Below are 23739 nucleotides of genomic sequence, written 5' to 3' on the forward strand. Positions count from 1 at the left end.
GAGGGAGGGAGGGAGGAGGGAGGGAGGGAGGGGGAGGAGAGAGAGAGAGAGAGTATTCAAGTTTGTAAAATGTATGCCACAAAAGTGAGCCCCATGGTAAGTGAATTTGCGAAGATGATTTAACACTGGCTAGTCATCAGTTTTTAACAACTGGACTCTTGCTAATGGACTATAGATACTGAAACAGCGAATAGGCTATGTGGTGTCTCTCCACATCTCCCTCTCTCGCTTTTTTTCTTTGCTGTGAAATAAAACTGCTCCCAAATAAGACTGTATAAAAGTAATCCCCAAATCAATCCTTAGCTGCTGGAGAGAATGCATAGAAACAGTATGCATAGAATATGCTACTTTTATGTAAACAAAAAATATATGTACTATAAACACCAGTCTATACCCAGAAACTCTCTGCAAAAACCTGAGCAATTGGAAGTAGCGCTAGTTACCTCTGCAGGAGCGAACGATGGAGATGCGAGATGGGGGTGCATTTGCACTGCATTTCCTTCATACAATACTGGAATGTACTATGTTCATATCATAAGCATCTACTAGTTGCTCAAAAAAGAAGCCCTTTCCATGAACACATTTTTTCCTGTTACAAATGTTTAAGGTGTCCCCTCCATCTGGTATATTGCCACCCACCCAACTGGTCTGGAGATCATGGGACAGGATTTAGGGATAGGTTTTCCCAGTGAGCGAACATTCTGAGCTACACTATGAGCTACTCAAGTGTACTGTACCATCCTATGAGCTATTCCTGCCACAATGACTGGACTGTCACAGTAACAAACACGGACCTTCACCATTAGTTCAACCTATTGGCCTGACCTTTCCATTTGACCTACTCTTAGACCCCAGGCCCAGAAAATTCCTTACCAATGGTTCTGTGCCTGGGATGACATAAGGCATCCTCTCACCAACAACTGGCTAACCTTAACCATCAATCAATACTGAAAAGGATATAAGCTTATACAGTAAAGGCAGAATTTCTTGTGGAAATGATTTACTTATACATTTCTTTGTTATGTTTATATTCTATATGTCTGTAAAACACGACCATGTGTCACCTTAGCTAAAATTCCCTAAGCTTTATTTGGATATCTATAAGGGCACTTAGTAGGCTTCTGAGCTTATAACTTAGTTCTTATTCTACAGAGTAACCTTCCTAAGGGCACATAAGACCTTACATCTGCCACAGCATTGCTCACAGCAAATATTATATTGGTCACTCATCTTGGAGGATGGTTCATTTACTTAACACTTCAAATTTTAAAAATTAAATAACTATAAAAATAGAACTTAAAACAAGGTAATTTGCTTAAAATAGAATAGTGGTACTATAGTGAAGGCAATGAAAAAGATTGTATACATGTATTATAGAAATTAGGCATTCCTAACTAACAGGGCTTTATCCCTTGAGGATGTTATTTTGACTTTGTGGGTGGGAGACTGGCATTTTGTGCATTAAAGAAAACTGTTTCCTTTCTCTTGCCATTCACCAGGTAAAGCATGCTTCTCAGCTGAAACATTAAAACAAAATTGTTAAACCACTCTCTTTAAACTTGGTAAACAAATGCTAAATAAGGAGACTAGGATCCCTGGAGGCAGATGAAGTTAGGAGTCCCTTCTGAGAGCTCAAGTTCAATAGCATCCTACCAGCAAGACATCTCGCTTTGTCTGCACACATCCTAGATCCTGAAGGCTGCTTGTGTGGTGCTATTTGCGACCAATTCAAGATAACATTCAAAATTATTCAGCTTTTATTCATTTTGTCTGTCACATTTTCCCTCATAAGTAAACAAAGCAAAAAACAGAGCAAAGGAGATTGTACTGTCTTCCCAAAGGAACAACATTTCTATAAAAAGTACAATTTACTTATGATAGAGCATTTATTTAGTATGTTTTGCCATTAATCACGTTATGTAACTTTGTGTAAGTTCTAAGCAGGCAAAGATTAAATTCTCTTCAATGGAGTTTTATCAACTTCAAATTACAAGAACTCATAGTTTGCTTTAATGTTCTGAGAATTTATTTGTTGTGAATTTTTAAATATTTCATTAAGGTTTATCCAGAAAAAAACTTAAATATTCTACCTATGCAAAATAATTGTACATAGTAATAATAGATGATAGAAACTGTCAAATAAAGCTTGGTTTTGGAAATACCATTTATTTTAACTCTCAAAATAGAGATTCTGAATATATACCAAAGCATTGAGATTCTAATGATAAATACCAATTCTTAAGTCATTTAAGTAAGGGTTACCTTGGGAATAGTAGTATCTTAAATCCATCAACTGTAGATTAATACAAACACCAGTAGTGCACAAAAACTCTTCCTTTCTATCTGTTCATTAAAACCGCCTTTATGTGTGCTCTTCTGCCATTCAGGTTCCTCTCCCCATCCCCAAGATAGGGTTTCTATGTAGCCCAGCCTTAGAACTTACTACATAACCCACACTGTTCTGGAAAATACAATTCTCTTGCCTAAGCCTCCCAAATGGTGGGATCATAGGTGTATATACTACCATGATCATTGTTTTATGCAGCTGCTGTCTTTTAAATCAGAGAAAGCAGTGTAAGTAAAATCCTTTTCTCTTTTAGTTTTATCTTTATAGTTAATTTTACTACTGCTTTCTTTGTGTGCATTTAAGTTTATATCTATACATACTTATGTGGGGTTACATTCCAATAAACTCATCATAAATTAAAAAAGACCATAAGTCAAAAATATATGTAATAAAACCAGCCTCCCCAAACATCACAGCTTAGCAACAGAGAACATTGTAGAGCCTCAGTTGTTTACCTTCAGGATCACATGGCTCAGTGGGAGCTGGGACTACTAATCACTTGGTATCTTGAGACATCATAATACCTCATATCCTTAGCCTTGTAAATGTTACAAATTCAGAATTCAAGCTATGGTGTCTAGTGAGGGTGTATCATTTTGATATCAGCATAATGCCAATAAAAACAAAAACAAAAGACAAAACCCAAGTTGTCCTACTGCAAACTGAGGAATACATGCACTTTTCTTTCCTTTCAGTCTGAAGGATTCCTCCCAACTTCAATACTTTCTTAAGAACAGACAGCAACAAATTCTTAATTTTTAGTTACCTGAAAATGTCCTTAGTCTCTTATTTTTATAAAAGATAATTCTTATTCGACATAAAATTTCATGTTTAAAATTCATTTCTTCCAACGTTTCGACTACTTTATCCCAGTGCTCTTCTGGGTCAAAATTTTCTGAAATGAAATCATCTCTTAATCTCACTGAGAAGTCCCATCTCTGATGAGTTTCTTTGCTCTTACAAGACTTATTTTGCTTTTCTCTTTCAAGAGTTCGAATATGCTTTAGGATTTATCTGAGGTCACTGAACTTCTTGAACATCAAATTTGGGAAGTATTTATCTGTTATTCTTCAAATATTCTTTTTGTCCTTATTCAGGGACATTGTACATATATTGGTACCCATGACAGCACAGGTCTCTTAGACTGGCCATTTTCTGCCTTTCAAAATTTTTTGTTCCTTAAATATGACCACCTAAATGAACTTACTTTCAAATGTCTTGATTCTGTCTGGCATGGTGCCTCATGTCTTTAATCCTACCACTCTAGAGGAAAAGAAATGTAGATCTTTGTGGGTTCAAGGCCATCCTGGTCTTCATAGTAAGTACTAGGCCAGCCAGGGTTGTATAACAATACTCAGTCTTGAAAACAAAAATAAATTTGTTGATCCTGTTGTATAATTTTAGTGAAATTTTCATTTCATATGTTCCAATTTTAAGTCCAGCTATTTTCTTCATAATTTATATTTCTCTATTTGTTAAGACAGCATTCTTAAAAATTCCTTCTACATGGTTTCTTTTAAACAAATGTATTCATAATATCTAAATTAAAGTAGTCTAATAGGCACAATATCTGGGCTTCCTCAGGGACAGTTTCGACTGCTTTTTATTTACTTGTATATGTGCCTTGCTTAGGAAAATTAGACATTTAATATAGAATGTTTGAAAATCAAATGCCCTCCCTCTTTTGTCATTGCGGTTTGTTTAGAGACTTTTCTGAACTAATTCTGTAAAGCCCATATTCTCTGTCATGTCTGGCCACTAAATTTACTTCTATTCCCTTAATAGTCAGTTAATGAAGTGAACAAGCTTATAATCAAAAGATCATTCACTCTTCACCAGGGTGTCCTGTACAGGGATGTAGTATGGTAGATAAAATCCTATCTTTTTTTTGCTTCCTGCTTACAGGAGGGACTTTAAGTCAAGCACTTCAGGAAGATTAAGGGTTAGACTACTGTCCCTGATAGTTTTCAACAAGTGTCCTTGATTTTTTCCAATGAGTGAGGATGAGGAAGATCAAATAAGTACAAATCATGTGAATATAGTCTTTTCATAGTGCTATCAAACAGATCAAATAATGAAAATTATTTGAAAAGAGGAATACTATAGAGATTTCCCCTTGAGATGACTATGTATTTTCAGTTACCATATTTGTGATAACCTCACAAACTGGCTTTCAAGGCTATCATGGAAAGGGGACAGAAGACACAATTAAGGGAGATTAAAACAGAATATCTAATGAAATATTAGATATTTACTATAGCAAATCATCTTTCATGCTACTGGAAGCACTTAATCAAAATTTTAGAGCCATAAAATATTTTAATTATACTGTATTTTTATATATGTGTGTGTGTACACACGTTCATGTGTATGTGCCATGGAGTATGTGTGGAGGCCTAAGGACGATTTGTGGGAGTTGGTTCTCCCCTTTCACCATGTAGGTCCCAAGGATCAAACTCAGGTCATCAGACTTTGCAGCAAGCACCTTATAAGTCATCTTCCTGATCCAAAATAGTTATCTGACAACTGTTGTCAATAGTCACACTGATTTTATAGAAGGGTACATTTTTTAAGTTCTTTATTCCTGTACCCCACTTGAGCTTGAAAGTCATACTGGTAATGGAGTCTTTTAAAAATTAACTTCAGCTCTTAAAATTACACAAAAAATATGTAGGGTCCCTGGTGATATCACCACCTCGACTGCTATTTTAAGGTATTTTATGAAAGTCTATAAAATCAGCAGAGGAAAAAAACATCGGCCTTGAAACATGTTCCTTTTTTAACTTTGGTGACTACAAAGAAATAAATGTCATTTCCACTGATAGATTCAGTAAAAATGTATTTGTTATTACCAACATCTGCTAAGGTTTTAAAGATTCACATGTCAATTTTATATAAAAGATAAGAAAAAATAACTGACGCTAGCCAGTCAGACTAATTACACAATACTGTTCAATGCCTAACACTGTAACTCAAAAGATAAAAGGTTTCAAAAAGGAGGAATCAGTGCATTTCTTTGATGAAATGAAGAACACAGTAATTATAAGCTCTAAGTCTTGATTTTTATAAACAATCAAAAGTCTTTAAAAATTCATTTCAATACAGAAGATATTGTTTTATCCACTACAACTATTCATCATGATGTTGCCAAAACATACTATGCTGTGAAGGTTTGACAACAGGAACATTAACTTAAAACTAGATTAGGAGAGGAGATATAAAACATAAAAGTGACTCTCCACGTTGAGAGCTTTCAGGGTCTGATTAATAACAGCATAATACAATAATGTCTGTGTGCAGTTGTGTGCGCATTCATATGTATAGAGAAAGAGAGCTGGGGAAGGTGAGAGAGGAAGGCACAGTCAGAGGCAGGAGAGGAAAGGAAGACATGATAGGCAAGGACGAAATGATGGGGCAGGAAGAAAGACAGACAAATATGCAACATTTTTCTGTCGCTATTAAAATAGCACCTGGAATTATACTCGAGACTAGTCTGCAGTCTCAGGTACCAGTGTACAGATTTCTGCTGCAGGAATAAAAATGTTGAAAATCAGTGGCAATTTGTAAGTGATTGCAAAGTCCAACCCTTTTCTGGGAAGCCAATTTAAAAGAGCAGTTATTGAATATAAGAAACTACTCATAAAGCTAGCAATAGAAGTCCCAGTGTTCATGATGCTGTCACATTTGCAATGCTTCCGTTGTTGAATTCATTTTGTAAATATGGATTTTACAAAAAAAAACACAGCATGGATATACAATGGACAATATGTATTTCCATTACTGAGGGTTGAGAATCTGTGGAATTAAAATATGCAATTCCAAAAATTTATGAGCAAAAACTTTTATGGATAGCCATTAAAGTCCTTCATTAAATAATTTTCTACTCTGTAGGGAATTAATGTTAAGAATGTAAATCTGATATGTTTTAAGGCTAATATGTAGGAATTAGTTGCTTTGTGAGTCTGTCATCTCACCTGACCAACCCTGGATATTTTTCTATGCATTATAAGTTATATAATAATTTATGATAGGATGAAATTTTCTAAAGATGCTCTTCCCAAATTCCTAGTGCTGGAGACTAACATAAGGAGTGGTCTAAGAGTTACAATCTAGTGTTGATTCTCAGCCAAAAAATTAATTTTGTATAACTTAAAGACTAATACATTGAATGCAGTTTTGACTCTGACCTACAAAATAAACAGGTCAGTCATAAAACATTTTTGAGGGAGATTACATACAAAAAATACTGTTTGTGCTTTCTAACATACCTTATAATTCCTTGGATAAGGCTTGCTCAAATTAGTTTTTGTACATTAATATGAGTACAAAGACATCAAGATGTTTTATGTGAACAAGGTAGGGTTTTAGTAAGTGAAGTGCTGGTCCCCAGAACCCATGTTTAAAAACTATAAACAAACAGAAATAGTGGTACATGCCTGTAATCCAGTGATGGTGAGATGAAAGGCAGAACAAGAGAGCCTTGGAAGCTTACTGGGCAGTGAGCTCGGCATAGCTGGCAAAAGTCTAAGTCAAAGACAGACCTTTTCTCAAAACAAAAGGTGAAAAACAACAGAGAAATGACCCCCAAGGTTGTCGCTGTAATCCATGGGCACATGGATACAGATGCGTGCGCCACACACACACACACACACACACACACACACACACACACACACACACACACACACGGATTTCCATCAAAACAAAGATGTTCTCTTTTTAAAGCATTCAATTAAAACTATGGGATAAGCCTGAAGTAGCAGCACAAGCCTTTAATCCTAGCACTCAGGAGGCAGAGGCAGGTGAATCTGTGTTCAAGGCCAGCCTGGTCTTCAGAATGAGTTCCAGGACAGCCAAGTTCTACAGAGAAAGTCCCTGCCTAGAAAATATGGTATCTATTTATGGGATACAGTGATTACTTGCCTATAGATTTATATTATCATAACCATCAAATGAACACATCCACCACCATCCATGCTGCTCATCAGATCTATAAAACTTGATTCAGCTCATAAGTTTATATACTTCAATCAAGATTCTTTTTATCCCCTCACCTCACAACCTGTTATTCTATTTATATCTATATATTTTACTAGGAATTTGATTTAACAGATAAAGGACATAATATGGTATTTTTTGTGTGTGTCTAGTTTATTTCACATAGCATAATCTTTTCCAGGTTTGTCTATATTGTTTAAATGGCATGATTTTCTTCTTTCATGGCTAGACATCATTCCAAAGTATGTTTGTAACTATATGTGTATCAATTTCTTTATCCATTTGATCAGAACATACTTTGGTCATTACCATGACTAGTGTCCCTAATGTAACAACATGAACATGCAGATGTCTCTTCAACCTACTGATTTTTACTCTCTTCAAATGTATACCTGAAAGTGCTTTAACTAGATCATATGGAAGCTCTCTACATTTAAGAGTTTTTATATCCTACTTTTCATGATTGTAAGAATTGACTGACATTAACTCCAAAAGTATGTAAGAGTTCCTTCGATCTACATCCGTGCCAATATTATATCTTCTCTTTCACATAATTTCTATCTTAGTAGGAATGAGTGATACATATTTTAATAGTTATGACTTGCATTTCCTTGATTGTTAAGAGATATTGAGCATCTTTCATTTACTTGGTGGCTGTGTATCTATGTCTATTCAGGCTGAAAGGAATTTGCTTTTTCCACAAAATGTAGGCTGTTCCCAATGTAGCAATAATATAAGGACAAAGTGAGGTTTTAGTAAAAATCAGCTTTCTATTACGATGCCTTATTTTTTTTTCTTACAAAGGAGTAATATGGTCCACAGTCACCATAAACCTTTTAAAAGTACTCGATTTAAGTTCCATGATCTAGACAAAGGATGAAAAGGTATAAATGGTCAGATATGATGAGAGTTGCTGTGAGTGGCAGGTGGTCAATCTTCTGTTAGGGGAGGAAATACCTGAGATCATCAACTTAACTGCCTGGTCAAGACTAGACTAGAGACCAGAGGAAAGGTTTACCTTTGCCTCACAGTTTTAAAACCTTTAATCAACAGTCATCTCCTTCTGTTGCCTTAGGCCTGGGGCAGCAGTGTATTGGTAGTGAGGAACAAAAGCTGGAGTGAACCAGATGGCAGCCAGGAAGCAGAAAAGAAATCAAGAGACTATGGTCCCAATATTTCTTAAGGGCATGTCCCAAATGACCTAATTTCCTCCTCTAAGGATCTATGTCCTGAAGGTGCCACCACATCTCAATATCACCAAGGTTAGGAATTAACTGCCTTTGGGAAACATTCTATGTCCTAACAATAACAGTAGCTCTTCGTAATAATTTTCTTTGTATTTTCATGCTTAATTTTTGTGAATTTATAATCTATATTTACACCTATTTATTTTAACATCAAATTTGTGTTCTAAATTTTAATTCTAGAAAGCTGTATCTTCATTTATTTTTCTAGCATGTGTTATCTTCTACTAGGTATCTAGTATATGTATCAATACATTCAGGTTAATAATAATAGTGTTTTAAGGATTTTAAATCCACAGGAAATTGAAACCTAGAATCCAAACAGAGTATAGGTACTCATGTTTAGAAAAATTATTCATTGTTTTCTAATATCTCTATATTCAGGTATCCTTAGCATCTAAGTTTAGATTTCAGAGGTTTGGCAAACATAATTAAAGTTTATGCAATATAGAACATCTCACTCATTCTTTGCTTTAAATACTGTCTAGAAAAAGATTCTGCAAACTTCTCAGAATTATATTACCACAAATTCAAAATTGATCCCATTAAACAGTGTAGATATATACTTCTTTATATATTCAAATCCATTGTTTGAAACAACTCAATCAACAGTTGTAAATTTATAGTCCCTTCCACTCATTACTCCATTAGTTTCCACAAAAGGAAGAAACAGTTAAGACCAGGAAATAACTTTCTATATGATATAAGGGGGTGGGCATTGCTTGAATTAAAGCTGTAGAAACTGTAAAATGCTGGTACTCCCAGGCCTTTAGACATTCAAGAAATTGGACACTCTTTCTTAAAATTAGTGAAACAATAAAAGGAATTATGCAGTAGAAGAGTAAAAGGTTCTCCCTAAATGTATATATTAAATTCAAGGTGAGATATACTAGGAGAGGAAAGTATTAAAATTAACATAGAAATTCTGATCTATGAAAGCATTAGAGGCCATCCTGGGTTGATGAAACATTATTTAAGCTAGTAAATGGTCACAACTCTTTATGGATGTGAAAAGAAGCTTGACGATTTAGCAACCCTTCTGTAAGAACTGACAAGCTATAGTGAATTGCTATAAACACAAGTCAAGGTTTTAAGAGCTGCCTAGACAAGACTGGAATGGAGACAGACCCATGGGACCCAAGCCCAGCTTTCCACTTTAATATGGACTTTATTTGTTTTACTGCCATAACCAAAATGACTCTTTCTTCACTATTATGTCTACCCTATGGAGGCCATCGACAAATAAAAATGCACATTCTTTGAAACCTGGGAAAAATAAAGTTAGCTTGTATATATGAACAATATTAGCCTATATAAACAATATTACCTCCCACTCTCCTAGGCTGAGGATGTAGTTCAGTTTACAGCATGTTTGCCTAGAATGCATGGAGCCCCGGATTTGATCTCCAGTGCCACATGGAACTGGTCATGGTGACATATGCCTGAAACTAACAATTGGAAGGTAGAGACAGAAAAATCAGCAATTCAAGTTTATCCTCCACTCTAGCTGGAAGACAGCCTAGAATATGAATGAGTTTATCTCAAAAAAGCTCAAAGGAAAGAAAGCTGTCATTTAACAGTGGTCAATTTGTGTCTTAAATTTCTGTCTTAATATAACTAAAGAGAAACCATCAGGTAACAGACGGAAAGTTTTGCTTTTCTTTCTTTCAAAGAGTAAGCAGTATTCAATATGAAATAAAGTGCTGTTCTACAGTAATTTAAGAAATGATTCTAAAATTCTGTTCCAATATAGTAGTATAGAGCCTTAATAAAGTTTGCGTATATGGTTTGTCTCAAAATTGAAACTTCTTAAACAGGGTATGTTAAGAATTACAATGATAACATTCATTAGACTAATAGATGTTTAAACCAATTTTAAAAATACCTTTAAATAATTAATATATACTCCTAAAATTGATAAAAATTCTCAGTACCTTCATTATTTAAATACATGAATATCTAAGCAAAATTTTATTAATTGTGCAAGAAAAAAGTGGTTTGAACTATTTAGTTCTACAATAACTGGGGTGGTTTCTTTTTTAAATTACATAATTTTTACAGCAAATCAGTTTTTTCAACATTTAAGATATAGGTGTCTAAAAGGAAAAGAGACGAAACACAGAAAGCACTCAATCAGGGTATGAGGTAACCATGTTCTAAGTGACTTATGCTGACTATGTATTGATGAATGAAAGCACTTTGTCACTTTGTCTACGCAGCGGACTCCTGCTTGTGTTGTTTCGGTCGGTCTCTTATCCAGGCTTCATGACATTCATAGCATTAAAAGAGCTGCTGAAGCATAATTAACTGAACAAAAGGGAAGCTTTAGCAAGAAAGGGAATTCACAGGACCATTACTAGGTTTAAGTTGTCAACTGGTGGACCACCATTTCCCAGTGCCTGGATTGCAACTATCAGCTAACAGGTCCCCTTGCTTGCCAGGTTCTCCATAACTTCAATCTACCTTTGCTTGGTATCCAATGACCACTGGACAATGCTCATTCTGACTTGTTTCTTTGTTTCCTACTTAGACTGTTTTTCCCCATCTATGAAATTCTACCCAGATTAGATTCTACTTTGTCTGTAAAGCCCTGCTAAATAATCCCAGCCCACATTGATCACTCTGAATTTCTATGAAACTGTCTGTCTCTTACCATCTATTCAGCCACTAAAGGATATGCAACTTCATTATACGTTTTATGAGCCTCAACTCAATCTGACTATGAGTTTTTTAAGGACAAGAATGCCTTTTTATAGACCTCTCACATCCACTTGAAAAACCACACTAGCAGTTTTCTGCCCACAACAACCATACTGTTTGAGCTGAATGTAGTATTACAACTAAGTGTAACATAAAGAATATACTACCCTAAAATAACACTTGCCAATACATCTTAAGGTTTGAAGAATATTCTTTAGTAAAGGTCTATTTAAAAATGATATTCATGATGGAAATTTTATTTTCCAATTTAGAACTGAAAAACTATCATTAAATGGAAGGGGAAAATGGTTCTAAATTCAAACTGATGCTTTATATTTCAATGGTAATATTTTTAAATCTCTGCCTATCCCCACTAATGGTAAAGAACCTCATGTTGGCTGGGTAGCAACAACAGAGAAAAAAGATCAAATTTCAAGATCTGTGGCCTGACCACATCTATTGTTTCACAGGTGCTACTCCCACCTGTAAGTGCCATTTTTTCCATTACAAACAAGTGTGCACAGTATAAAAAGCAACCTCATGAAATGCCTTAACTTAAAAGTGGCTTACAACACACATATGGGCGTAAAGGCCCTTCTTATAATTCCCATTATGCAATTTATCTTCCAATTTTCCATCTCTCTAGAAAGCACATTTCTCCAGACAGATTTCTCAGAAACTGTCAAAAATAATTTTCTCCTTTAATGCCTTAGTCCTTGTACCTTTGAAAGTGGGTGAACAAAGGCAAAGCTTCTACCTGTTAAAGACATTTCTGTGAATTTTTATTAGCAGATTCATCATAAAGCCCTAAAGGACAGACGGGGGAAAATAATCTAAGAAGAAATCTAGAAAGTTAACTTCTTCTCAAATACAAGGACTTAGAATGAAACATAGCAATAAATGATTACTATGAAGCCAATTTGGAAATTATAGCAGTTTAAAACATTTCAAATATCAATTTACAATTATGATTATTTGTAACCTGGTTTGGTCATAATTATCAGCAAGTTTAGAAAAATATATTAAGCCCTAAATTGAGCTTTATTGTAAACTGCTCTACACTCTCTGCTCTATGTTGGTAAGTTTAGTTTTTAAAGTATTCCCGAAATTCCCCTGAAAACGATGAGTTGCTTTAGGTAGAGCCACTATCATGTATCAATAGAAAATAAGTGCTCTTTAATATGTTAAGAGGAATGATCAATCTTGTTGTAATTTTACAACAATAAAAAATTGAAGTAGATGGCAGTTCCTGTCCATCACTTTATCTTGAGAGCCTGAGGTAGAAGGATCACCATTACTTTGAAGCCTACCTGGCCTACAGAGTGAGCTCCAGGTCAGCTTGGGCTAGAGTAAGACTCTAGGTCCAAAAGAAAACAAAAATTAGGCTGGATGGACAGCTCAGCAAGTAAAGTACTTGTTGGTACAAGTATAGGGAAAGAGTTTGGAAGCCTCCCCCAAACCATGTGGATGTCTTGGTGGCCCACCTGTAATTTCCAGCAGAGGTAGAGGATCTTTGGAGCAATAGGGCCAGCTAAACTAGTCATAAGGGAACTACAGATTCAACAGAGAGCTTTTGCCTCAATGAATAAGGTGGAGAACAAAGAAGAAAAGTCTCCTAACAGCACTACGACACTTACACATGCACACACACACACACACACACACACACACGCACACAGAGAGAAAGAGAGAGAGAGAGAGAGAGAGAGAGAGAGACAGACAGACAGACAGACACAGACACACACAGACACACACAGAGAGGCACATACACACAAGTGTAAAATGAATAATTTTTAAAAACCAGAAAATAGGCAGCTCCTTGCCACTATAGGCAGAGTATCAGTCTCATATATGTAAAATAAACTAAAATCAGAAGCATATATATATGGCTGAAACTGTGAGAACATTATGTGCAAATTAGGTTGTTAAGAGTCATTGGAGACAAATGTATAAGATAGAAGTATGAGACTTCATACAGCTATATTATGTGCAACTGTGCAATCAGGAATTATATTGCAGGGGTAAGGATGCCCTGCATTCAATCCCAAGTACTATGAAAAGTAGGGAGGGATAAAAAATTATACTGGTGTCTGTCCTTTAATATTACATGTCCCATAATCTGTTATAAATAACAAGTGGGAGAAAACTAAATAAAAGAAACATCACACACAAAAAAAAAAACCACATCACATCCACTTAGATATGGATATATATTTTTTCAGAGGCATTTATAACTAGGGTAAAGTTATTTGTCTTACAGCTTTCAAATATTTGCAAAAAGCCTCTTTCTGATGAAACATGTGCTAATGGTTTTTACTGTGGTCTGCTGAAATTACTCAGAGGACCTACAGTTAGCACTCTTATATCTGTTTCTGATTAAAAATAATTATTGTTTAACAGGAGTGCCATGGCCACTGGTTTTTGAAGGAGAAATATCTCAGTGCATATACTATAAACCATGCTTCTTAGAGCTGAACTCTCTGGACCATGTGCTCAGACTCAAAGCTGAGTCAAGAGAGTTTGGCCCTAAATCCAGGTCAGGTCACTTCCAAGTCATTTCGCCCTCCTTGAGTCCCTCTTTCTGCCTCCAGCTCCATGTGACTCTTTCTACAGATAAGAAAGCAAGCAAGTTGGGGAGTGTGTGGAGTAAAAGACACCACAAACCACGATTGCCTCATTAACGTCAGAAGGATAGGGATCTCACTCCCATTTATTCTTGAGAGGGTTTTTTGAACTTAGAAGTACAGGACTGCAGAAGTAGATGGTCTCTTGAACTGAACAAAAAGATTAACTACTGACTGTTCCAGCACCTACTGCTAACTTCAACAAACAGTGTTAATTTTTTTTGTAATTGGGAATTCATGAAATGTGTTAAAAGCACCACAGTAACAAAGAAAAGGGTCAAATGATGTCACAACATTTGTCTTTAGTGAACAAATCTATACCACTGTCTACTAACGAACATGAAAGGATGCAAGAGAACCCATCATATATAAATACTTACCTTCTAACTGTTCCAATGCAGCACACACATGGTATTGCCTTACTATATGGAGATATGTACTGAGGCCCAGCTTTTACCAACTATGGAATTTAATTTGCACCCAAACCGTATATAATTACTTGTGTAGTTTTAGGCTACTATAAGCAAAAATGGTGTTACAGAGAAGAAGCACACTAATGTGACAATCACATGAACATATAAGGCAGACACAGTCCTGTGGGAACCTTGAGCCAACACTACCAAAGCTTTTTTTTTTCTTAGCTTCCATTCTATGACACAGATCCACTACCACCTGAAGGAAAACAGAATCTGTTGCTACCTAACCTCGCAATAGCCAAACCCCACTGGAGGACAAATATGGTTCTAGAACTGTGCAGCATATGCCTACAGACCTCATTAAAATATATGGAATGGCAAGGCAAACTAGAGAGGTTGAAGTCAGTCCGGCTAGTTTCCAGTACTAGAGAGCACGTCAGTATCTTCTCACAGGATATTGCCTAACACAGTCAACTCTGCCTTCCCACCATTGCATGTGGCTTGAGTCACAGTGTAGATTATCTGTGAAGAGAAATGGACAAAGGAAAGACAAGAAACACCAAGACTATCCCGGACCTTATTCTTTAACTAATAAGTAGGCCTGGACTCGCAGGACATTTACAGTGCCCCATAGCAAAGATCATAAAGCAATATGGCTAATCCTGTCAGCTGATAACATTCTTCCTCCACTGATGAGCAAAGCTGCAAAAGATTGGTCCTTGATTCAAGCTATTTTACCTTCTATGCTTGAGGACACACTAACCTAGCACCTAGTACCAACACTCCTAGTCCTTTGATTTTTTTCCTTTAATTGAGGTTCTGAAACTATTAACTTCCTTTGGCAAGCCTCCACAAGACAAGTTTGCTGAAGGCTGTATTATGATACAGAACTAAGGAAATTTAAGAATCACTAACTGCTTACAAATTGGCAAGCTTGAAGACTGAATGTAAAAACATACGTTAGGGAAATGAAATTTTCTGTCAGTTGTTTTTTTACTAGCAGTACAAAGCCGAAAACTCTCATTGATCTCTGCTCAGCTGAGCAGTTCACAGTCACCGTGTGGCTGGAGAAGCAGAAGTGATCCCAAGAGACTAACCGAAACATCACAAAAGCTCTGTGGCTGCTCTGTGGATCTGATAGCTCAGAAAGAAATGGCTCAGAGGTAAAGGTGCTCACCATGAAAGCCTGGTGACCCAAGTTCAATCCCCAGAGTCCTTGTAAAGGTAGAAGGAGAAAAGCAGCAGCTCCACAAAAAGAAATGACATTTAGTTACTGAAAACTTCCTGTTTTCCCTGATGCATCCTGCCATGGGTTTCAGTCTTATAAGCTCTGAATCATGTTCAAATCTTCTCTTCCTTTAATTCCCCTATCCCAGCAACTGGAATTTTGAAGAGTGCACTGTTTGTTCTTTAGTTTTGTTTTGTTTACCCATATGCAGTCACCTCACTTAAGATCCCCTTCCAAAAACTATCTTATCTTTACACTTGATCCAAATTCTATAAACCAATGTCTACTTTCTCCTAAGAAAGATGCATTCATGAGCAAATTCCACAGCCTTTCCAATACAGCGGCTTAACAATCTTTTCTGTGTACGAGAATAGCTAGGCAATGATGGAAGCCAAAAAGCAGGTGAGCTGCAATCTTCCCACTCCTACACAAAACCTGGCCCTAGAGGAGGGATGCCTGAAAGCGTGATCCCTTCTTCCACTTCTTCATTCTGCAATATTCCTACAATCCTAATCTCCACTGAGCGTCAACTTTCCCACTTTCCAGCACCACTCTCCGACCACCACGTCATCTTAACTCTAGCTGCTCGCTCCTATCTGAAGACTCACCTTCCAATTCCTCTTACACTGCAGAAGCCTCTCTTATGTTCCTGATCTCTAATTCAAGAAATGATCATCTAATTCAAAACCTCTCATCTAGACTCCCCTGGGAACTTCCAGCACAAAGTAGAATGTCTTTGAAGTTTTTATGAATTAAAGAGACCACAGCAAAGCGGAATGGTGTGAAGAATGCTGAGAGTGCAAGCTGGTGACTGAGGACAGCTGCTGGGAATCCCCGAGCACTGTGGAAAGGGTGTGGTAGTAACAGTAACTGGTTTGAGAACACCCTAGAGTTCAATCTCTGCTATCCTTGAAAGCTCTTCCCCAGCAATCCCTGTGCTTTTTCCATTTACAAACCTGACTTAAGTCATCCCTTCCCACCTTTCTTTTCCTTGTCTCTCTTTTATGTCATGCCTTTTTATTTTTCCTTTATCTTATCAACTGAACAGGCATACATTGTGTTGAAATTATTTTAAGCAACTTTCTTATTTCTATCATTGCTTGAATAAGATAGGAAACTTTTAGGATAGGCCATTTTCTCCTTATGCTTAAAACACACACAGGAGAGAGAGGGGAGGGAGGGGAGAGAGGGAGGGAGAGAAGGAGGAGGGAGAGAGAGAGACAGAGAGGGAGAGAGAGAGAGAGGAGAGAGAGAGGGGGAGAGAGGGGGAGAGGGAGAGAGCGAGTGAGAGAGTGAGCGAGAGAGAAATTCTGGTGACACATAATTTCCAGTCAGCTATTCAACACTAATGTATTTTTAAGGTTGAGCAAGTTTTAAAGTGTGATATATTAAGAAATGTAGAAAATACACCCACACTTGATACAAAAAAATGCCACTTATAGTTGGACCAAACATAATTTTCCTCCACCCAACCAACAATATACTCTAACAGCATACATCTTGCTTTGGATTTTTTTCTTTATACTACATAAGCTTGTAGTTGGTTTTTGCTCTTAGCAACAATAACTACAGAAGCTCACGTCTAAATAAGTTTACTGTTGGGAATCTAGTCTTCCCACCTACACAACCACTGCCTTCCCACAGTCTCCAGTGTCTTGTGAGCAACCACCCAATTACTGAATGTGGAAGGACAGCTTACACATTGAAGGTCCATTCTTGGCAGCCACTGGTTTTTACTGCTAGTCCTCACTTACTTAGCTTAATTGATTCAGAACAGTATAAAAAGAGACATTATTACACAAGTTTGAAAAAGACTACTTACAAAATGTAAATGTAAAAGCTCTGGCCATTGTGCTGCTCTAAAATAGGCAAGCATGTGTGACATGGACAGCACAGAATAATGCCTATTGAAATCCAGGAAACCTGGGAACTCTGACTAATCTCATTACACAAGTTTAGTGTTCCATACATATACATTCTCAAAAAGCGAATTTATCCATAGAAAGGGGAAACACAACTGACTTAAAATACAATCCACTGTAGTAAAAAGGTTTTGTGTCTACGACACAGCTTCAGTTTCAGAAAGTGTAGTTTTGAAAGAGAAAAACATATTTAGAAAAGGAACTCATACATGTGCTACCAAAGTAACTTTTACATTTTCATTTATTATCTTTCTTCCCATGAAATTGAAAGAACACAGCAGAGGCTCCTCCTAGCCTGGTACATTAAGTGGAATCTGAACTCAAGTGCAATTTATAAGCAAGAAAAAATTATGGGTTAGCTTATCACTCCTTTCAGCCATATGGGGAAGAATGGAAAGTAAACAGCTCCACAGTTAAGTAAATAAATATACTTAACTGTATATACACCAGTATATAGAGATTAAAAATAATCTTGTCATTTATGTTTCTACATTTCTGTGTCTGTCACTGATGGTGTTGTGGCACAAGTAATAACTGAGAACATGCCTGTCTTTTCTATCAGTAAGAAGAGCCATTAAGTTCTGCAATGTAAATCAACAGTGGTGCAAAGAACCCTTCCAAAGTCTCAGCGAGCGTCAGAAAAATGCTTTTCTTTTCTAAGAAAAACTGTACAATATGGCCAGAGCAAAGTGTCTACATCTCTAAAACAACCCACCACACCTCCCAAGCCATGTTGAAAATAGGAATTTTATTCTTACGGTAAGACAAGAGTTAATGCTCAATCCTCTAACTTGAGCATTGCAAGATCTGCATGTCTAAGAGTGGGTTTTAAAAAAAAAAGGTTTTGTTCCTTGCAACAGAAAACCACACTTACTGATATTTAAAAGCAAAATATCCATGTGCAATTGTCTACAAAAAAATCTAGTGTTAATTTCACAGATGGTACAATAATTTAAAAGGTTCATGAGATATAACAGATTCCACAGCATTAAAAAATCTAAGACTATATACTCTGAGTGCTTTAACTGGGACCCTTTTTCATATTTCCTTGCTAATGAGGGAAATTCTTTAAATAAGTCCCAGCAAACAGAAGTATAAATAAGGGCTTTGAAAAAAATCTCATCACATCCTGTTATTTAGGGAGCTAACTGTAAAAGTACTTTTCATGGAAACAAGAGGGGGTCTTTATTTAATAGTAACTCACATTAAGTTATTCTATTTATGCTGGTTTTAACTCCTGAAATATGTCCTTCACACGATCACTTCCCTTGAGAAATCTATATTCACATAACAGGTTTCCTAGAGTAACCCCAGCCCCACACCATCCGCAGAATTTGATTCCTGCTCTTGGTAGCACTCAATTCCCCTCGTGATATTTGAGAATGAAAAAGGACAGGAAAACAGAAAGAGGTCCATGCTTGTCCAAACTGCCACTGACAGTCATTCAAGCACCCATTGAGGCCCTCAGTTCTCCCTAACCCACCCTTACTCAGTGTGTGACCCTGGGAACTGTAGCATAGCATCACCAGGGAGCTTGTTAGAAATGCAAATGTACAGCTCCACCCCAGAGCAACTGGATCAAACTCTGGGAAAGTGCCCAGCAACTTGCAATTTTAACAAGCACAACAGAAAACTACAATGTATGCTAAAGTCAGAGAACAAGTCCATCATAAACTTTAATGTGCATGAGATCACCTAGAGAGCTTGTTAAATGCAGATTCTAATTCAGGAGGTTGAGGGGGGCTTGGGAGCCTACATTTCCTAATAAGTTCCCCAGGTATGTCTTTTGGACCACATTGCAAGCCTTTCCCAAACTGATTGTCTGCTCAAATTACCCAAGATGCTCATAAAATATGGAGTCTGTGGCACTACCCCAATTGAATTAATCAAAATCTCAAAATAAAAACCTAGAAAATAGCCAGCAGTTCTCCATGCCAATACACACTAAAATTACCTGGGGGAGTCTTAAATAATTCTGATTCCCAGGTCCCAGTCATGGTGGACTAAATCATCAGAATCTTTGGAAAGAATATAGGTTTCCACATTTTGAGTAACTTCCCAGTGATTCCAATGGGCAGCCATGGTTGAGAACTAATGCTCTGGAATCTAACTGGTTCCACACCTGCCACAGGGGAACCTTTAGTCAACAGGTTCTTCAAAAGTGGCTTATGTGAGCTTTGACTGTTGAATATGAAAATGCACCTAAAATTATGATTTCCTTGCATCTTGAACCTTATTTCTGGAGAGAAAAAAAAAAAACCTGTGTTCTCTGCAATGGTTGGTACTCAAAAGACGGACAACCATGGAGTATTTGTATCTATGTGACCTTTCACAGACGACCTCTTCCCCAACCCCAAAACATATAAAGAATTAAAATTTCTAATGACCTTTCAGAGTGTTAGAGTAACGGATGTAGCTGTGACTTCTAAATCTATAAAAGTCAGATCGCACCAGTTGCAAGCATTCGGACAGAAAGGGCCTAGGAGGAGATGACAACACTACCGTATGCTTTTACATATGACAATTTGATAATGTCAGAAGCATGTCTTCTGCTAGACAGGGGAAAAAAAGACTTTAAACATACTGCCCATGACATTATACCCATAAGTCAGTGGAGTAAAAAAATCTTTTAAAGCCTATACAATGCCACAATAATAAGCACACAATACCAAATTTGTAAAATGGAGACATGTGTGGTTGTTTCCAAGGCACTGTGAAATATTGAGCTATTTCACTCCCACAATCAAGAAGATATTCTGGAATTTGACATGGCACACTTTAAAAATCAGTTTAAAAGGAAGGAGGAGTCCTTCATTCTCTGGTTGCTGTGGTCCAGCGCCTTCAATGAACTAGCTGGTCTATAGAAATGTGGCACACTGAAAGCCTAACCCTTCAGAGCTACAGTTCTTCCCCCGCCATCTCATCGTATTCACAGTGCTCAGATGGGTGTTTTATTTAACTGCTTAAGAACACTTGAGAGGCAGAAATTCAGCAACTTGGGTATTAAAAGGGAAACAACTTAGGTACAAGTGGAGAGTGACCACTGCTATAAAAAAAAAACCTTTTTAAAAGCATTTCCCTTCTGAACTAACTGGTCAAGCTCATTTTCCTCTTAACTGTTGTGACAGTTATTCAGTTAACCCAAACTCACTTTAAAAAGTGAGAAAATAGCACCTCCTCAAAGTGTGTTCTCATATGCTTTGGAGCAATGGGGCGTGAATGCTAAAACAGCCTCTGCCAAACTCATGTAACAGCTCAAGAACTGAACAGGAGTAAATTTTTACAACCCCAGGACTTTCCAGAGCCAGCCTAAGAATCATCCCAGGTCTAGCTTTTACTACATCATGGCCACCCAAGAAAAGGAAAAAAAAAAAGTCACTAATAAGTATCTTGACCTAGAGAGTATCTCATAGATTTCCTTTTAATATGGCTGTCTTTTTAAAATGAATTTTACCTCCTAATGAAAAATAAACAGGCCAAGTAAAAGTGGAGATTTAGGGTTTAAGTTAAATTAACATTATTAACTTGCCAAAAGTACTTAATTTACTCGACTGTGTCCACCTGGACACCTTTTTATACGTTTCTCAGGAGCTGAGACCCAAAGATGAACCAAACCTAAAGAAATGTCCAGAGCACAGCAGAGTCCTACAAAATTAAAGACATTTAAAGAATGAAAGCAAAGAAAACAAACAATACGAACACACAATTTCCAGGACACTTTATTGTAATTTCCACTTTACACATTAATTTAATATTTTAGTTGCGTCAGACTGTTCATCATTATCCAGCAGTAGTAGTTCGTTCCTCTAATCTCACAAAATGAGAAGCAGCAAGTTAAAAAGAACATCAATTCATGTCTTTACGCTGTGGGAAACAAGAAGCTCTTGGGCAGAAGGGATGGGGTTGATGATTTTCAGTATGAGTGTACTTAATTTTTTTTCTGTATTTTTCTGGTGGATGCCAGTAGTCATAATCAAACAATTGCCCCTTTTCCCATTCTGCCTTCCTTTGGACTTTACATTCTGTCTAGCATTTAGCTCAGAAAGTCAGTTTACACTCAGTTTACACATTTTAAAAGAAAAACTATATGCCCCATCTCCCACACATCCAAATGGACAGAGATTAGAAGTAACCTGGCTTTTAGCTTGTAACAGTGCTATTTTTAAACAATTTCAACCATATACTTGAAGGGTGTAAACTAATGTTAAGTTACAAAAGCCAAAGGAAATCATAAAAGTGCCTACACATGTACCGGGTTGTTTAACTATTCCTCAAATCATTGAGTTTAACATAGGTTGCTTAATCCACACAAAAGCAAACACACGCTTGGTACACATTGACAGTGCCTCTTTGGGGACAACATTCTTTTAATGTGCTATACCAAGACACTGGAAGGAAGAAGGAAGAGGGAAAAAAAAGGTCTCACTCTCAACTGTGAGGTGGTGCGTTAGCTTCACTAGAAATGCATTTTAATGGGTATGTTCAGATAAAAATAGGTAATAAGGCAAAAGGTGTTTTAAGGAACCTCTCCCCTCCCCGAGGAACAGGGAGGGAAACCCGGAGGAAAAGATGGGCAACCTCCCTGGAGATCCAGAGCTAAGTTCCATCACTAGCAGAATAGAAGTTAGATCACTGCTATTTTTCACCCTGCAATGGGATAGTAGCTCTCCATGTGCAAGGTACGCGGGGCGGGAATACTGGCGGGGCTTTCACGTGGGGTAATGGCGAGCAAAGTGAGGAGAGGTCGCTACCGCCAGTGATCCAGATCTCCACCAACGCTGGTGGGGTGGCGGGTGAGGGGTAGAAAGCAGCGAAGGAAGGGGTCAAAACTCCTGGAAGTTAGCGCAAAGAGGAAGCGCGGGAGCAGTCTGGAAGCCAGGGGGCCATGTCTGGCAAGCAGCCCCCTGCTCCGAGTGTGGGCTTTCCTCGTGGAGCAGGGGAGCGCCGAGTGCCCCACGGGTCGGGCGACTCTGGGGACCCTAGCGGCAAGAGGGACTGAGGGGCACCCGCGAACAGGAGGCGGAGGACTTACACTTTACCTCAACTCTGAGCCCCATCCCGAGCCCGGGGGAAGAGGGCGACGGGGAGCGCGGTACTCACTAGGGCTCGTTGGTGAAGCGGGGGGTCCGGGGCTGCTGGTATCCATACAGGTGACAGTAGAGCACATCGAAGCAAAAGCAGCACATCTCCGCTGACACCACCATCTTCCGGGAGCCGGGGGATGAAGACGAGGAGGACGGCGAGGAGGCGGTGGCGGCGGCCGGAGTAGAAAGTAGGGTTCCCACTCCGCAGCTCAGAGGTGGAGACAGCGAGATGCCCCCGCCGCCGCCGCCGCCGCCGCCGCAGCCCTGAGGGGGAGAGAGGGTACAGCCGCCGCCGCCGCCGCTGCCGCCGCCGCCGCTCAGCCCGCCCAGTCCGTTGAGCCGCGTCCCGGCGCCTCCTAGTCCCAGCTCTCCGGCTCGGCACTGGCTCTCCCCGCTGCAGTGGGAGGAGGAGGAGGCGCCACCACCGCCACCCGAGCCGGAGGGGGGCGAACTGGACAGTTTCTGCTTCTTCACCCCACAGCAACCCGCCGCCATCTTGGAACAGTCTCCCCCACGCAGCGCTTCCGACCCATAAGTGAGGCGAGCTGGCGGCGGGGGCGAGCACTGGGCCCCGGCCGCCAGGGGGCGCGCGAAAGGCTCGCGGTCTGCGCGCGCACGCGGCTGAGCGGCCGGGCGGCTGCCCAGCCCGCCACTGCTCGGGCGTGCTCGCGCCCCCGCGCGCGCCACGAGCTTTCATTGGCGTTCAGTGGGTCCCTTGACTCGCGCCTCCTGGGAGGCCGGCTCCTGGCCGAGGATGGAAGGCGGAAAAGCGAAGGGAAAAAAAGAGGACAAGACTTGGAGAAGTGGGAGGAAGGAGAGGAGGTGGGCGAGCTCCAAGAGGAAGCCGGGAGACAGAAACTAGTGAAAGGGGGAAAGAAAAAAGAAAGTCTGAAATAAGCATCCAAGTTTCAAAGCGCACCTTGGTGATACCCCAGTGCTTGTCGTGTTAGTGACACTTGAGCCCAGTTAGGTGGAACCTGAGCCACCCGGCCTCAAATACACTGGTTCTGAACTGTTAAAGAGTGTGAGCAAGCAGGTGCTCCTTGGAGTTCCACACCTGAGACAGCCACTGTAAAAGCCATCTGGGAAATGGCCACACTACAGTGTCTTTAATGCTAGCCTTACCAGACACCACAGTTGTTCTGAGATTTTGCTAGAAATGCAAAACTTTAATCT

The 23739-nt window shown here is 38.6% G+C and overlaps 1 protein-coding gene across 1 annotated transcript in view; it reads right to left on the reverse strand.

Moving 5' to 3' along the window:
* Ammecr1 (AMMECR nuclear protein 1) overlaps positions 1-23120 on the reverse strand; it is a 101492-nt gene extending 78372 nt beyond the window's left edge. Inside the window, exon 1 of the mRNA XM_032890374.1 lies at positions 22580-23120. Coding sequence (XP_032746265.1) covers positions 22580-23058 — 479 coding nt within the window. The 5' untranslated portion in view covers positions 23059-23120. The remainder of the gene's footprint in view (positions 1-22579) is intronic.
* Positions 23121-23739: the final 619 nt, after the last annotated feature.

Source organism: Rattus rattus, chromosome X (genome assembly GCF_011064425.1).
Source record: "Rattus rattus isolate New Zealand chromosome X, Rrattus_CSIRO_v1, whole genome shotgun sequence".
NCBI classification, from domain to species: Eukaryota; Metazoa; Chordata; class Mammalia; order Rodentia; family Muridae; genus Rattus; species Rattus rattus.